General features: G+C 47.2%; 1 protein-coding gene across 4 annotated transcripts in view; it reads left to right on the plus strand.

Annotated features, from left to right (window-relative positions):
* Window positions 1-18,078, plus strand: part of grnb (granulin b) — a 137,586-nt gene that overhangs the window by 63,870 nt on the left and 55,638 nt on the right. For all 4 annotated transcript variants that reach the window (XM_072487041.1, XM_072487043.1, XM_072487042.1 and 1 more), the window contains 6 exons: window positions 2,631-2,768; window positions 4,233-4,382; window positions 4,689-4,919; window positions 6,461-6,542; window positions 15,819-15,928; window positions 16,909-17,056. In XM_072487041.1, the coding sequence (XP_072343142.1) occupies window positions 2,631-2,768; window positions 4,233-4,382; window positions 4,689-4,919; window positions 6,461-6,542; window positions 15,819-15,928; window positions 16,909-17,056 (859 nt within the window). The remainder of the gene's footprint in view (window positions 1-2,630; window positions 2,769-4,232; window positions 4,383-4,688; window positions 4,920-6,460; window positions 6,543-15,818; window positions 15,929-16,908; window positions 17,057-18,078) is intronic.

Genomic DNA, 18,078 nt, shown 5'->3' on the forward strand with positions numbered 1-18,078 from the left:
CAATCCCACATCTAATCGCCAGAGTGCACGCTGCTCCCTCTCCTCTCCTAGTTCCAGGTCCACCCAATGTGGGGCATGATCTGAGACAGCTATGGCTGAATACTCAGTTTCTTCCACCCTCGAGATCAACGACCTTCCCAAAACAAAAAATCTATCCGGGAGTACACCTTGTGAACATGGGAGAAGAAGGAGAACTCCCTGGCCTTCGGTCTAACAAATCGCCATGGATCCACTCCCCCCATTTGGTCCATAAACCCCTTAAGCACCTTGGCTGCTGCCGGCCTTCTTCCGGTCTTAGATCTAGATCTATCTAACCCTGGGTCCAGCGCGGTGTTGAAGTCTCCCCCCATTATCAAATTTCCTACCTCCAGGTCCGGGATACGTCCCAGCATCCGCTTCATGAATCCCGCATCATCCCAATTCGGGGCATATATGTTAACCAACACGACCTCCGTTCCCTCCAGCCTGCCACTCACCATCACATATCTGCTACAATGCTCCTAGCTTCGAATGATACCCGTTTCCCCATCAGTATGGCCACCCCTCTATTCTTTGCATCCAGCCCTGAATGGAACACCTGTCCCACCCATCCTTTCCTTAACCTAACTTGGTTTGCCACCTTCAGGTGTGTCTCCTGGAGCATAGCCACGTCTGCCCTCAGTCCTTTCAAGTGCGCGAACACTCTGGCCCTTTTAATCAGTCCATTTTGGGCTCTCACGTTCCACGTGATCAGCCGCACTGTGGGGCTACCTGCCCCCTTCCCGTGTCGACTAGCCATCACCCTCTCTAGGCCAGTCCCACGTCCCGATTCTGCGCTCCCACCCGTTTCCCAGGTGACGCATTCCAGCCCCGACCACCCTTTCTTTAACCAGTTCCTCTTTGATTTCTGCAGCAACCCAGTTACACCCCCCCCCCCCCCCCCCCCGCTTGATCTAGTGTGATTGCTCCCCCCATATTACTTCCGAAAGTCAGCTGACTTCAACTGACCCCGGCTTCTCCCGCTCACTCCTTGACCCCCCCGTGTGGGGAACTCCCATCTACCTTGCGCCTATCTTCCCGCCATCACCTTTCTGGCGCGGGAACAAGGACAGTAGGCCCCGTATTCTCTGTAGTTGTCCCGCCTCTTGTGGCGCAGCTCCCTCTACCGCCCCACTCCCATTCCTCATCCCCCGCCTATGTCTCTTCTTTCCCCGGACCGGCGCCCACATTTCTTAGTGTCCCCCCCCCCCCCTTCCCAATTTGCATCCCGATATACATCGACAGTGTCATTTCCCCTCTAAGATCAGTCCCTCAGTTCCGATCCAGTTTCTCGTCTTTAATAAAGGTCCATGCTTCTTCCGCCGTTTCGAAGTAGTGATGCCTCTCCTGGTACGTGACCCATAGTCGCGCCGGCTGCAGCATCCCGAACTTCACCTTGTGTAGCACCTCCTTGGCTCGATTAAATCTCTCCCTCCTTCTCGCCACCTCCGCACTCCAATCCTGGTGCACACGTACCACCGCATTCTCCCATCTACTACTCCGTACCTTTTTGGCCCATCTCAGAACCACTTCTCTATCATTGAAGCGATGAAATCGCACGATTGTCGCCTTAGGTGGTTCTCCCGCCTTTGGTCTCCTCGCAGGGACCCGATGAGCCCCCTCCACTTCTAAGGGGCCCGAAGGGGCCTCAGCTCCCATCAGCGAGCTTAGCATTGTGCTCACGTAAGCCCCGCAATCCGCTCCTTCCACTCCCTCAGGAAGACCCAGGATCCGAAGGTTCTTCCTTCGTGCTCTGTTTTCTAGGGCCTCAATCCTTTCAATGCACTTTTTGTGGAGCGCCTCGTACGTCTGTGTTTTGACCGCCAGGCCCAGGATCTCGTCTTCGTTGTCCGTCACCTTCTGCTCCACCACGCGGAGCTCCGTCTCCTGGGTCTTTTGTGCCTCCTTAAGCCCCTCAATTGCCTGTAGCATCGGGGTCAGCACCTCCTTCTTAAGTAGGTCCACACACCTTCTTAAGAATTCGTCTTGATCGGGCCCCCATGTCGCCTGGGCTTTCTCCGCCGCCATCTTGCTTCTTTTTTCCTCCTGTCCCTTTCCTCGAGGATTCTTCGCGATGTAGCCACCGCCGCCGATATTTTTCTGTTTCATTGGGGGGGACTCCCTGTTAACTCACCTCACACCGGGTTTCGTCCTGAAAAGATTTCCCGTTGGGACTCTTAAAAGAGCCCGAAGGTCCGTTTGAGCTTGAGCCGCCGAAACGTGCGGCTTAGCTGGGCATCGCCGCAACCGGAAGTCCTCTATATGGAATTTAAGCTCCACTCGGTATGAAGAGGCATACTTGTAGTAAAGTACAGTTTTTCATTGCTTTCGACCCTCCACAACTACAGCAACTAAATTAAATACAATAGGGATTTCTGTTGGGTTCTAATTGTTTACTGTTTAAAGAGTTGCACAAGATTTAATTGTAATAATATTTATGTAAGCATAAGTGAATTCCGTTTTGAACATTTGACTGTAATTTTGTAATTGACCGGGGTGGTTTAACATAGATGATATTTGTTGACTTTCTAAATAAGGCAGCTTACATAGAAAATGCTAGGCTGCTGGATTTAACATTAGCAAATTTCACAATTGTTGTTTTTCTGTTCCAGGCAGTTTGCTGTTCAGATCATTTGCACTGCTGCCCTGAAAATACCACCTGTGATGTTGCCCATTCAACCTGTCATCATGGTTTGAGTCGCGTTCCCTGGGTGAAGAAAGTTCCAGCGATTCCTGCTGAGACTACCATGGTAACTTGGTGGCTCAAATGATTGAGACTTGTGCTGTAATTTCAATATTAGAAACATTATCAAATAATTCTGAGTTTTACAGCACAGAAAAAGCCCATAATTTCTGCACTGGCCATCAAACACCAATCTATTCTAATCCCATTTTCCAACATTTGGTCCATAGCCATATATGCTATGATGTTTCAGGTGCTCATCTAAATGCTTCCTGCCTCTATCATCCATTCAGACAGTGAGTTCCAGATTTCAAGTCTCCTCTGAATCTCACACTCCTTAGCTTAACTTTATGCTCCCTGATTATTGACCCCTCTACTAAGGGGAAAAGTTACTTCCAATCTACCCAATCTATATCGCTCATAATTTTTTACATTTCGATCTATCTGTCCAATTTTGTATATGGCTCATACTCTGATGCAGCTCTAGTAATTCTTACGAATTACCCATTCTTCACATGCAAAGCAGTTGTTGAGTGTTGGCCAGAAAATTACCATAGATGCCTGCCAAGCCTGATGGAAAAGTGCCTGCAAATGTCAATGTGGATTACTGGATTATATGGTAACCAGACTAATACATGCCTGAGTTATGTGGTTCGATATTGCAATGTCCCATTGGGCCATCTCTTTCTTCAAATTTTAACATTCCGAGTGAATGTTTCAAACTACAGGCGGTCTTCTGGAGTGATTGATGATGAGCCAATTGCATGTGAGACTACGATAAACTGCCTGAGAAACTCATTTTGTTTGTGTTTAGCTGAAATTGTGCATACGTGGGCTGCTCATATGGGGGGGGGGGGGAAGGAAATAAGAACAGCAGCAGTGTCACCATAGCAGATTTTATTGTTCTAACTACTAGTTATATAGGAACCAATCATTCTCTGTCTCAACGGATGCGCTTCAAAATTATTCTGGTTAATAAATTTGGTTCTTGGGTAATCGTGTCCAGTGAACCGTGAACTAAGATCTAACCTTGCTGATTATGGGGTAGCATGGTGGCGAAGTGGTTAGCACTGCTGCCTCACGGCGTCGAGGTCCCATGTTCAATCCTGGCTCTAGGTCACTGTCCGTGTGGAGTTTGTACATTCTCCCCTTGTTTGCGTGGGTTTCACCCCCACAACCTAAAGATGTGCAGGGTAGGTGGATTGGCCACGCTAAATTACTCCTTAATTGGAAAAATTGAATTGGGTTCCCTAAATTTATAAAAAAACCCTTGCTGATTATAAATTCACTTCCAAAGGTCTACAATAAACCTCATGACCAAGAAGGTGCTTTGCTCGAAGCTATAGCTGCACTTTCATCTTATTAAGTAAAACCTACAACCATACTAGGAAATGAGATTCTGAAAGTCGATGGCCGAAGCATAGTTTTGTGTTGGACCCACAGGGATTCTGTTCGCAGACCATGACTAACTGGTAGTTAATACAATACCCAAGAATGGGAAATCACTTCACACATGTTAATCTCTTTCTAGTGGGAAGAGGTAGAAGCCACCCCCCTCGTTCAAGCGGGAACACCCAATGCAGTGACTGAGAACATGTGTCTGGATAATACTGAATGTCCCCCTGAATACACTTGTATGCCTACGTCAAAAGGTGTCTATGGTTGCTGCCCACTCACTGAGGTATGAAAGCATATTTTAATTTTAGCAGTAGCGTTCTCATGACTTCCATGAACTGTTTTTATTGTAAACAATTCAAATTGAATATAATGTAAGTATTAGACTGGTTATACAATTTAAACTAATTTTATCACATACAGAAGTTGAATGTAAATAGCTAAAATCTATTAGACCTGCTCACATTGAAGAGGAGTTCTTTATCCCAGGCGTATAGAATCCTCTTTTTTTAATAATTCATTTGCATTTTCTCTGTTCATTACCTTTGTTCTGTCAGAATGTTGCAAAAACATTCCTCTGTTTTCATTGCAGGCAACTATTTGCAAGGACTGGGAGCATTGCTGCCCAAAGGGATACGAATGTGACCTGAACAAAGCCAAATGTAAAAGAGCTGGGGTAAAAGAGGAAAAGTTGCCCTTGGTTTCTGGAGTAGGAAACCTGCGTACTGCTAAGAGTGAGCTTTGCGGGAACATGTCCTGCTCTGAGAGATACACCTGTTGCACATCCAACAACTTTGGTTGGGGTTGCTGTCCTCTGAAAGATGTAAGCTCTGAGTGTAGTTATTTTATGGACTGTCTTTGTAAACTAGTTAAATGCTAATAAGTACTGTCAAATTAGTTAAACTATATATTGCTGCAGTGTGATGAGTTAGATCTTTATTTTCATTATTGTATTCACCTTGTGTGCAAATGTTTGGATCTGCTCCAGGCACTTGCTATTCAGTAGCTCCAGCGAGTGTTTTTAAAATCTTAATTTTATGGCAGTTGACTCTCTTGCCGATATTAAAAAGCGCAACCAAGAAGTGTACCACTGGGGTGAACTGACAATTCCCTCATTCTTATTTGGCATGTATAACAGCGTCAATGGCTGCCTGACTATAATGCTCTTGCTGCAAGTGGCTCATCTATTTGCAAATCTACTTTGTGTTTTCTAAAAAGACACTTTAAGGTAACTCCTCCCAATAACCCACATTCCTAGAATTTTCTATGTAATAAAAAGGTACAAAAAGTCTCAAAGATTGCCAATTCATTATACTCCAAGATGCAAGTATAGTGCAGCTATATTAAAAATGGCACTTCAATTAATGTTGATAGTTTATATGTTCCTGCATATAATAACCATCTGGTTCCCCTCCAACTTAAAGCAGAAATGAAGGGTACCTCTGGAGGAAATTCAAGTTTACAGTTTATGTGGCCCATACAGAATATAAATTTACTTACCAGTATGAGCGCAGTAGACCAAGAAGGGGGTTGACTTGCCTGGTATGAGAGGCCATTACCTTTATTCACTGTGATAGTCGTTTCTCCCCCCCCCCCCCCCCAGGAAACCCAAAAGCACTTAAACAATTGATCACTACTGATATTTACAGCTGATCCTGTTTCAAGGCCAAGATTTAAAGACTGACAGAAAGATTTATTTTGTGTTCGCCAGCGTGAAATAGCAGAAATGGACCAAATGGATCTTTGCCTAAGGAAGTGGAATGTGTTCACTTGACTTTTAACATCATAACGAATCCATGAGTAACAAGTGTCAAAATACTGCCACTGAAAGATTGGCACATATCCAGAAATAATAGTTGTATTGTTTTAGTTAGACTGGTGGAACTATGGATTCAGACAAAGTTCAAGTACTGGGGTTGGGGGAGTACTAACTAAAATATTTGAAACAAAATCAAATTTGAAGTGTAAAATTGGGTGAAATCAAATCAAATCTGTATTTCTAGCACTCAAGTTATTCAGTTGATTTGGTAGAGCTGTACAGTTAGTTATCACAAACTTTAGAAAAGTCCAGGTAAAGATTTAAAAGACCTCTTGGTATGTCGGCCTTAATATTGCTTTCTTCATTTGCCAGCAAGTGAAGTGACATATTTTGTTTTGGAAAAAGTAACATTTATACCTTGAAAGGGAGAAAGTTGGATAATCTTTGTCAGAACTGAATATTTGCATTTTCTGTTCATGTCATCTTTCAATTTGACAATTGTCGGGTGGATTAAGGGAATTTATTTTAGGTGATCACGTCTTTCTTAAACATTGCATGCTTTTCTTTTGCTGACAATTTATCACAGAGCATCATTCTGTTTACAGGCTGTGTGTTGTGATGACAATTACTGCTGTCCGAAAGATTTCAAATGCGATAAAGTACAAAAAACCTGCATCAAACCCGTTGGTAAGCTGAATGCACATTAAATGAATATAAGCCTAGGATGTCAAAATTCAGATTGTATTGATGAAAATAATTGCTTTTTCTCATTCTCTCCCATCCCCAACTTTATCCTCTATCAGGAAAAAGTAAAAGTTTTTCAAGAGGTAGAGTTTGTTACAAATATTTATTTTTTGTAACTCCTTCCAACCTACTGAAATGACAAGTTAAATTTATTTTTGATATAGAAAGAGTGTAGGCTTTTGCTTTAAATTTTATTAAGTATCACAGGCTGTAAACTCACAGATGGGTATCACATAATAGTTCTGTTAGGTTACCATTCTTCCATCTGCACGTGATGTGAATGCAGCCTGAAAACTTTGGTGAGGTCAGATGAGGTCACCTGCACATTCGATGGCTGAACAAGCTAATTATGGAAAAGCTGTATTTTGTTTTTAGGAAAAGTAACAATTATACCTTGAAAGGGAGAAAGTAGGAGAATAGATGAGTTCAGGCTAACAAGGCATTGACTTTGCAAGATGCTGCTTTAAATGTAATTTTTTTTAAAAAAGCTAATGTATTGCTGGGTTTTATAGTAAGAGCCATAGAATGTAACGTTGAAACATAATTGAGACAGTAGAAAATTAAATGCAAGAAATTCCGGGGACTTTAAATGTCTTGAGGTTTGAAGTGCATTTACTAGGTCTAGTTAATGTTTCCGAATTGGTTAGATAAATGTTTGAATATAAGGGGCAATAGAGCAATGTAGGGGCAACTGCATTCCAGTGTGGTTTGGCTATCCAAATGTGTTTGTTTTTATAACCCTATGCAAACCAGAGTTATACGGCTCACTGCTTATGTCATCTAACCAGCTCTGTGGTAGGGGACAACAGCTTGTGCAGTATTCCAGCAAGCTGGTCATAGGATTTGGTAATCAATTTGTTGCATAGCAACTATTACGGAGGTGGAGAGTATCTCAAATTAATTAGAGGAACTTGAATAAAATGAGTGCCATGTGTTCAAAGTAGATACAGTTGAGGCATTTAACTCCCGGAAGATTTACATATCTGCCTATCAGTTTGTGAAGAACCAAGCTTTAATTTGAATATAGATGGAGGAAGACTGTAATTTTTGATATGTTAGTGTTGCCTTGCATAATCAATTGCTTGGAATCTTGAACAACATTCAATCTTTTGTGGAGGAAGAATCTTGTAAGGGGTCTAGTTTGAGGGCTATTGCCAGTGGCTCCAAGAGGTATTCAAGGAGCCTGGTGGTGCAGTCCACAGTGAAGATATGGAATCAGTTGAGAAGACATTTTAGGGTGGAAGGGATGTTGGTGCTGACGCCGCTGTGCGAGAACCATGGGTTTGAGCCAGGGTGGGGGATGGATGGTGTATACAGGAGGTGGAGGGAAGTGGGGCTGGTCAAGGTGAGGGATCTGTATCTGGTGGAGCTGAGGGTAGAGCTGCCGAGGGCGAGTGAGTTCAAGTATCTGCAGGTTTGTGACTTTGTGCGAAAGGTCTGGAGGGGGTTTCCTAGGTTGCCAGGATACATCCTGCTGGAGCAATTGCTGCTTCTGGATGTTGAAGGGGAGGGGGGAATTAGGAATATTTACAAGTGGCTAGGAGAGCAGGGAGGTGAAGATCAAGGAGAAATGGGAAGCAGAGTTGGGATGGGAGATCAATTGGGAACTATAGAGTGAGGCACTGCGTAGGGTAAACGGGACCTCTTGTACAAGGATGAGCCCGATACAGTTTAAAGTGGTGCACAGGGTGCATATGACTAGGGCAAGAATGAATGGATTCTTTCAGAGGTAGCAGATGAGTGTGAGGTGTGGGCGGAGGCCAGCAAATCACGCGCACATGTTTTGGGTTGCAAAAAATTGGGAAGATTCTGGGTGGGAGTGTTCGAGGTCTTAGCCAGGATAGTGGAGGAGGAGGTGGACCCGGACCCTTTGGTGGCGATATTTGGGGTTTCAGGGAAGCCAGAGCTCATGGAGAGGAGGAAGGCCGATGTCTTGGCCTTCGCCTCTCTGATCGCACAGCGGCGAATTTTGCTGGAGTGGCGGGCAGTGTCGCCACCGAGGGTAGCGGCTTGATTGGGTGACCTGTACGACTTCCTGCATTAGAGAAGATAAAGTACGAGTTAAGGGGCACTTCAGGGGCGTTTGAGGAAAGGTGGGGGATGTTTGTGATCGGGTTTGAAGGGTTGTTCGTCGCGGGGGAGGGGGGGTGAAAAAGGGGGGAAATTTGTACAGACCGTATAGTTGATTGTTGGGAAGTATGTTTCCCAGGGAACAAATAATTCAGAATCACAAAATTGTTATGGTGCAGAGGAGCCTATTTGCCCCATTGTCTGCACCGGCTCTCCGACATGAGCATCATGACTTAGTGCCTTTTCCCTGTACCCTTGCGCATTGTTTCTATTCAAATAACCATCTAATGTCCTCTTAAATGCCTTGACTGAACCAGCTTCCACCACACTTCCAGGCACTGCATTCCAGACCCAAACAACTCCGTGTGAAAATGTTTTTCTCTCACGACAAATCACTTTAAATTTGTGCCCTCTTGTTCTTGATCCTTTTACGAGCTAGAAGAGTTCTCCCCATCTACTCCATCCAGCCCCCTCATGATTTTTTACATCTCTATCAAATTTTCTCCCAAGGTGAACAGTCCCAACTTCTCCAATTTATTCTCATAACTGAAGTTTCTCAACCATTCTTGTGAACCCCTTCTGCACTCTCTCCAATGCATTCACACCCTTCCTATTCACACACAACTGTACAAAATACTCCAGCTGAGGTCTAACTAGCATCTTGTATAAGTTCAGTATAATCTCCTTGCTCTTATACTCTGTGTGCCTTTTAATAAAGCCCAGAATACTACATGACTTATTAACTGCTGTCTCCACCTGTCCTACCACCTTCAATGATCTATGGACATAAATACCCAGGTCCTTCTCCTGCACCCCTTAAGCATTGTACCCCTTTTATAATGTCCACCCATGTTCTTCCTACCAAAAGGCATCACCTCGCACTTCCCTCCATGAACTTCATCTGTCACCTATTTGCCCAATCTACCAATTTGTCTGTCTTTCTGAAGTTCTACACTGTCCTTGTCACAGTTTGTAATTTAGTTTATGAAATAAAATGTTAAGGTTTGTAGTCAGCTGACCAGTCCTCTACTGATTTTTCTGTTCCTGCCTCATTCGCAAAATGCACAGCCTCAGGATTTAGTGACCGATGTGTCATATCACTGATTATTTAATCATGTTTTTTTCTAATCTGAGGGGAGAGAGAGGATTCTGAGCAAAGTGACCTTATTTGGTTGGCGGTGGGAGAGAGCGCAGTGATTGGCACTGTTGCTTCACAGCTCCAGGGTCCCAGGTTCGGTCTCCGGCTTGGGTCACTGTCTGTGTGGAGTTTGCACGTTCGCCCCGTGACTGTGTCGATTTCCTCCCACAAGTCCCGAAAGACGTGTTGTTAGGTAATTTGGACATTCTGAATTCCCCCTTCTGTGTATCCGAACAGGTGCCGAAATGTGGTGACTAGGGGCTTTTCACAGTAACCTTATGACAGTGTTAATGTAAGCCTACTTGTGACAATAAAGATTTTTATTATTAATAATAATAAGATGTGCAGGTTAAATGGATTGGCCATGCTAGATTGCCCTGAGAGTCCAAAAAGGTTAGGTGGGGTTACTGGGTTACTGGGATAGGGAGGAGTTGTGGGCTTAAGTAGGGTCCTCTTTCCAAGGGCTGGTGCAGACTCGATGGGCCGGATGGCCTCTTTCTGCTCTGTAAATTCTATGAAATCTATGAGATTGTTTCAGACAGGCAACTCTGGCAGACATCTTTCAAGAAGAGGGGTCAGAGCAGCTTAAGCCTATTCTCTTTTGAACAGAGATGACCCATGGACGGTTTGAAAACAATAGGTTTTGGTAGAGAAAAACTATTCCTTTTGCTGAGTGGATTAATAAGCAAAGATCATAGATTTAAAATCATTAACAAATGATCTCGATTGGCGATGAGAAATTGTTTCAATTCATGTTGTGTTCTGAAACGCTCCACCCGAAAAGATGGTTGAAACTGATTCCATAAGTAATTTTAAAAAGCAGTAGACCGTATTTAAGAATGAGGAACTTAACCTGGGATATGTTTAAAAATAAAAGTGGGTTGTGTGGGAGTATGCACGATTGCTCTTTTTAAAAAAAAATATATATATATTTATTCAAATTTTTCAACGAAGTTTCAACAAACGCCCCCCCCCCCCCCCTTCAACAAAAAGAAAGAAACAAGAACACAACAATCAGAAATTATACATTGGATTTCCCCCATATACAATAACCCCCCATATAACATTTAAAATCACAAATAGGGAAACCCCCCCCCCCCACCTTCACCCAAACGCCACCCCAAAAGAACCCCCCCCGCCCTTGGGCTGCTGCTGCTGACTTCTCCCAACGCTCCGCGAGATAGTCTAGGAACGTTTGCCACCGCCTGAGGAACCCTTGCACAGACCCTCGGAAGGCAAACTTTATCCTCTCCAGCTTGATGAACCCTGCCATGTCATTGGTCCAGGCTTCCACACTAGGAGGCTTTGCATCTTCCCATAGTAGCAAAATCCTCCGCCGGGCTACCAGGTACGCAAAGGGCAGAATACCGGCCTCTTTTGCCTCCTGCACTCCTGGCTCGGCCGATACCCCAAATAATGCCAATCCCCAGCTTTGCTTGACCCGGGCGTTCACCACGTTGGACATAGTCCTCGCAAAACCCCTCCAAAACCCATCCAGCGCCGGGCACGACCAGAACATATGGATGTGATTTGCCGGGCACCCCGAGCACCTCCCACATCTGTCCTCCACCCCAAATAACCTACTCAACCTTGCCCCTGTCATATGCGCTCTGTGAGTAACTTTGAACTGTATTAGGCTGAGCCTGGCGCAAGAGGAGGAAGAATTAACCCTACCCAGGGCATCAGCCCATAGACCCTCCTCTATCTCCTCCCCAAGCTCCTCCTCCCACTTGCCCTTTAACTCCTCCACCGAGGCCTCCTCTTCCTTCAGCTCCTGGTAAATCGCCGAAACCTTGCCTTCTCCAACCCATACACCCGAAATCACCCTGTCCTGAATCCCACGTGCCGGAAGCCGTGGGAATTCCCTCACCTGCCGCCTCACAAACGCAGTACCTGAAAGCGTTTCCAGGGGGTAGCCCAAACTTCTCCTCCAGCGCCCCTAGGCTCGCAAACGTCCCATCGATGAACAGGTCCCCCATTCTTCTAATCTCTGCCCAATGCCAGCTCTGAAACCCCCCCATCCATCCTTCCCGGGAAGAACCGATGATTCTCCCGAATCGGGGACCAAACTGAGGCTCCCACCTCGCCCCTGTATCGCCTCCACTGCCCCCAGATCTTCAGTGTCGCCGCCATCATCCGACTCGTGGTGTACCTTGTCGGCGGCAGCGGTGCCGTCACCTGCGCCCTCAGGCTCGTGCCCACACAGGACGACATCTCTAGCCTATTCCACGTCGCCCCCTCTCCTTCCATTACCCACTTACGGATCATCGCCACATTGGCTGCCCACTAATTGCCACACAAATTCGGCAGCACCAGCCCCCCCTGTCCCTGCTACGCTCCAGAAACACACACTTCACCCTCGGGCTCTTATTCGCCCACACAAATCCCATGATGCTCCTGCTTACCCGTTTGAAAAAGGCCTTGGGGATCATAATGGGAAGGCACTGGAACACCGAGAAACATCGGGAGGACCGTCATTTTGACCGACTGTACCCTACCCGCTAGTGAGAGTGGCAGCATATCCCATCTTTTTAAATCCTCCTTCATCTGCTCCACCAACAGCGTCAAATTGAGTTTGTACAGGGCCCCCCAACTCCTAGCTACTTGGATCCCTAGGTACCGAAAGCTCCTTTCCGTCCTCTTCAGCGGTAGCTCGTCTATCCCCCTTCCCTGGTCCCCTGAATGCACCACTAAGAGCTCACTCTTCCCTACGTTAGGTTTATACCCCGAAAAGTCCCCAAACTCCCGAAGGATCCGCATGACCTCCGCCAGCCCCTCCACTGGATTCGCCACATACAACAACAGATCGTCGGCATACAATGATACCGGGTGTCCCCACCAGTCCCCACCATTTCCTGGACTCCCTCAGTGCCATGGCCAGCGGATCAATTGCCAGTGCAAACAACAGGGGGGATAAGGGGCAGCCCTGCCTCGTTCCCCGGTACAGCCAAAAGTACTCCGACCTCCGCCGGTTCGTAGCCACACTCGCCACTGGGGCTCTATATAGCAGCCTGACCCAACTGATGAACCCCTCCCCAAACCCAAACCTCCGCAACACTTCCTAAAGATACTCCCACTCCACCTGATCAAAGACCTTCTCCGCGTCCATAGCTGCCACTACCTCCGCTTCCCCCTCCACCGAGGGCATCATAATCACATTGAGGAGCCTCCGCACATTTCTGTTTAGCTGCCTACCCTTCACAAATCCCGTCTGGTCCTCATGAATCACCCCCGGACACAGTCCTCAATTCTCGTAGCCAGCACCTTCGCCAGCAACTTAGCGTCAACATTGAGGAGCGAGATCGGTCCATACACCCACATTGCAATGGACCCTTGTCCTGCTTCAAGATCAAAGAAATCAGCGCCCTGGACATTGTCGGGGGCAAGGTTCCCCCCTCCTTCGCCTTATTAATAGTCCTCACTAGCAACGGGCCCAGCAGGTCCACGTATTTCCTGTAGAATTCAACCGGGAACCCATCCGGCCCCGGGGCCTTCCCCGCCTGCATGCTCCCCAATCCTTTAACCAGCTCCTCCAGCCCAATTGGTGCCCCCAAACCAGCCACCTCCTCCTCCTCCACCCTCGGGAACCTCAGCTGATCTAGGAATCGTCGCAACCCTCCTCCCCCGCTGGGGGCTCAGACCTGTACAGATCCCCATAGAAGTCCCTAAATACCTTGTTTATTCTCATCGCACTCCGCACCATATTCCCCCCTCGAACCTTAACTTCACCAATGTCCCTCGCTGCCTCCCTCTTACGAAGCTGATGTGCCAGCATCCGACTCGCCTTCTCCCCATACTCGTACATCGCCCCCTGCACTTTCCTCCACTGTGCCTCTGCTTTCCCCGTGGTCAACAGGTAGAATTCCGTCTGGAGGTTCGGTCGCTCCTTAAGTAGCCCCTCCTCGGGGGGCCTCTGCATACCTCCTGTCTACCCTTAAAGTCTCCCCCACCAACCTCTCTCCCTCCCCGCTCTCTTCTCCCTGTGGGCCCTAATGGAGATTAGCTCTCCCCTGACCGTCGCCTTCAACACCTCCCAGACTACCCCCACATGCACCTTCGGCCCGTTTAGGCCCCTCACATTCCAAGTTATCAGCCGGATCACGCGCTCCTGCCGCCGACTAGCCATCTCCTTGTCTAGGCCAGCCACGTGCCCGCGCCTCCCACACCCTCCAGTCCCCCAGGTGGCGGAACCCCGGCCCGACTACCTCTCCTACCTCCAGCTCCCTTTTGGCCAATGCAGCAGCAACCCAGCCCCCCCCCCCCCCCCCCCCCCCCCCCCCAGATCCTCATCTAGCCATTTTGCTCCCCCCATGACACTCCCGTAAGTCAGTTGACCCCGGCCTCTTTCTTCCCCCCCCCCCCCCCCCCATTCCATCGACACCCCAGTGTGAGAATCCCCCACCCCTTGGCAGTCAGTGTGCACTCCTCTCCAGCACCACCCTTCCCCCCTGGCCCCGCCCCCATCCTTCCCTAACGCAGGAAAAAGCCCGCGCTTTCCTGAGCCGGCCCCGCCCCCTCTGGCGCAGCTCCTTTTTGCGGCCTTACCCCAACTCCCCATCCCCGGGCCTCCACCCCGCCTCTTTCTCCGTGGGGCCCTGCCCCTCCAACACCGAAGCCCACACTCTCCCACAGCCCCCACATCAAATCCATTCACCCATCCCCATCCAGCACTCAAACAAAAAGAACATTCCCCAAACACAGTAAACATCCCCCCACGACAAACCCTCGATTTGAGTCCAAATTTTCAGTCTGTATAAAGTTCCATGCCTCATCAGGCGTTTCAAAATAGTGGTGCCGATCTTGGAACGTGACCCACAATCGCGCTGGCTGCAGCATCCCGAACTTCACCCCCTTCCGATGGAGCATCGCCTTAGCCCGGTTGAAACCAGTACTTCTTCTTAGCCACCACTGCACTCCAGTCCTGGTAAATTCGGATCTCCGTGTTCTCCCACCTGCTGCTCTGCTCTTTTTTGGCCCATCTCAGGACGCACTCTCTGTCCATAAAGCGGTGGAACCTCACCACTACAGCCCTTGGCGGCTCGTTGACTTTGGGTCTCCTTGCCAGGACCCGATGAGCCCCATCCAGCTCCAGGGGCCTCGGGAAAGCTCCCTCGCCCATCAGCGAATTGAGCGCCATGCTCATATATGCCCCGGCATCGGGCCCCTCCACTCCTTCAGGGAGACCCAGAATCCGAAGATTCTTCCTCCTCGAATTTTTCCGCCCACCTCTTGTGCAGCGCCTCGTGCGCCTCCACCTTCACCGCCAGGCCCAAGATCTCGTCCTCATTCTCCTAAGCTTTTTGCCGCACCTCCCGGATCGCTGCCCCTTGGGCCTTTTGGGTCTCCACAAGCTTCTCAATCATCGCCGTCATTGGCGCCAGCATTTCGGTTTTCAGCTCCTCAAAGCAGCGTCTAGGAAACCCCTGCTGCTCCTGCGACCACTGCACCCATGCTGCTTGGTCTCCACCCACCACCATCTTGTTTTTCCTCCCTCGCACTTTTCACTGCATCAAGATCACTTTTTTAACTGCTCCACTCCTGGTCCAATCCATATAATGTCAGGGGGTCCTTGCTGTCACCTTCCCACACTGGAAGCCGTCGAACAATTGCTGTTGGGGCCCCTCTGAAGAGCCCAAAAGTCCGTTCCCGGCGGGAGCTGCCGAACGTGCGACCTACCTCGGCATAGCCGCAACCGGAAGTCCACGATTGCTCTTTCGATGAGTCAGCTCATGTAAGGTGGATTGAGTGGTGCCCTTTTGTGCTGTAAAGTTTCTGTAATAATATACCAGACATAGACTGGACTTGTCTGCATCGCTTGTTACTTTCTCGCAATTACCATGGTCTGCCTCTTAGAAATGTTAGTGAAACTAAATGTCGTCTTTGCTCACAGGGTCACTTGGGTCGCAACCTGTGACCTGTCATGACATGTGTCTTTTTGAGTGAGGAAACTGTTTTGTGTTGGTGCAAAAGAACAATACTACCGAGACTGAAATAAGACTTGTTGTTCACAGATGAGAATGTAAAAGCAATTGTTTGCCCAGATGGGAAATCCGAATGCCCAGATGGCTCAACGTGTTGTTTACTTCCGGATCAGGATTGGGGCTGCTGCCCTTTGGAAAAGGTATAGTCTTGGGTTTTGATGCCATTGCGTTCTAACCTTGGGATATTGAGCATTTTAATTCAATGTACATACATGATATTTTGAAATTATGTTACTGCGCTAGCAATCTTGAGGTTGTAAGATCAAACCCGGTGATGATAAATTGAAGGTTAATTCAATATATCTTCTAATTTGTGGACCAGATATTATAAAACCCCAAGTGGTGAGGGAATGGAGGTTGCCGTCTACCCATTCTGGCACATGTGTGACTCTGTTCAGTTAATTCTTGATGCATACTGTAGCCATCCTCTGTAAACGTACCCTTTCCAGTCCCGCTTGTATCCCAAGAGAAACCAATCTGAAACTGGTTGGAATGCTTGTTTTCTGATTGGCATTAATTGAATGGCTCTTTACATGCTTTGATTTCAATGATTGATAACACGGAGAAAGGAAATAGAATTATAGTGGATAGTAGCACGGTAGCACGGTTGCTTCACAGCTCCAGGGTCCCAGGTTCGATTCCCAGCTTGGGTCACTGTCTGCTGAGTTTGCACTTTCTCCCCATGTCTGCATGTATTTCCTCTGGGTGCTCCGGTTTCCTCCCACAGTCTAAAGATGTGCATGTTGGGTGGATTGGCCATGCTAAATTGCTCTTAGTGCCCAAAAGGTTTGGGTGGGGGTATGGACTTAGATCGGGTGCCCTTTCCAAGAGCCGGTGCAGACTCTATGTGCCGAATGGTGTCTTACTGCACTGTAAATTCGATTATGCTGTAACTTCAATTATATGATGTTTGAGCTTTCAAATCTATTACCGATCTCAACGGTAATATTCAAGTTGGTTGCTTCTCCAGCTTTTGAGTACAGAACCAACTATCGAATTGATTTGCATATCAGTATAGATTATTGATCAGCTTTCCTTTTTGATCAGTAAATATCCATTGCATGCTGACAACATAGAATGAGCTCCTATACCTGTTGGTTAATTACCTCTTCTTGTATAGGCTGTGTGCTGTGAGGACCGTCTGCATTGCTGCCCTTCTGAAACAAAATGTGACCTGAAGCAGTCTAAGTGTGTATCTCAGTTTGGTATGATGGAAATGTGGAAAAAGTTTCCAGCTCGCAGGAGATTTACAACGGGGAACACTAAAGGTGTTGTGAATTTTATTTTACTTTAACTCATTAATCCACAGTCAAGTTAATAGAAGGATTAATCCACATTAGGATCCATTAACTAATTTAAGCTTTTCCCTCACATTGGGACCTAATAACTAATGCTCATGCTGAACACACTGCAGAAACCAGATGATTCTTTTCTGATCATTGTTTTCGTACCTTAATATTTTTGCCATTTAGTTGAAGTGAGCTAAGGAAAGGATAATCCATCAATTGTGTATGAAAGATACCGTTTTCCCATTGAGCTTGAAGTCAGTCCAAATATTAAAAAGAGCTGCTTTTCACTTCTGAGGACCTCGGGTGAAATGAGCACTCTTGCATTCTGAATCATCAACATGTTGTAAAAGTGTATCCTAGCTTTGTAAGTTTGTTGAAAACGCATGCCTGCACAATATCTCTTACAACTCACATAGAACATAGGACATTACAGCGCAGTACAGGCCCTTCGGCCCTCGATGTTGCGCCGACCTGTGTAACCACTCTAAAGCCCATCTACACTATTCCCTTATCGTCCATATGTCTATCCAATGACCATTTGAATACCCTTAGTATTGGCGAGTCCACTACTGTTGCAGGCAGGGCATTCCACACCCTTACTACTCTCTGAGTAAAGAACCTTCCTCTGACATCTATGTCCCCTCGTGCATCACCATCCGAGGAAAAAGGCTCTCACTGTCCACCCTATCCAATCCTCTGATCATCTTGTATGCCTCAATTAAGTCACCTCTTAACCTTCTTCTCTCTAACACCCAGCTTACCCCCTGGATAACATATGTCCAACAGTTCATTGGCGATAATCATCTGCCTCTAGTTTCACAATACCCAACTGGATATGACCACTTCAGGGGCTGTGGTCAAAAAGGTGTGCACACTCATCATGACTCTGCATTCAGTTATTCCAGATAGCAGTTCAGGAGCCCACTGAGATTGTGTCCTTTGATTCGTGCAGACTCAGTCTAGCTATTATTCGGCTTACCACTTAAAGATACAATTGCCAG

The sequence above is a fragment of the Scyliorhinus torazame genome, chromosome 21, assembly GCF_047496885.1.
Source record: "Scyliorhinus torazame isolate Kashiwa2021f chromosome 21, sScyTor2.1, whole genome shotgun sequence".
Lineage (NCBI taxonomy): Eukaryota > Metazoa > Chordata > Chondrichthyes > Carcharhiniformes > Scyliorhinidae > Scyliorhinus > Scyliorhinus torazame.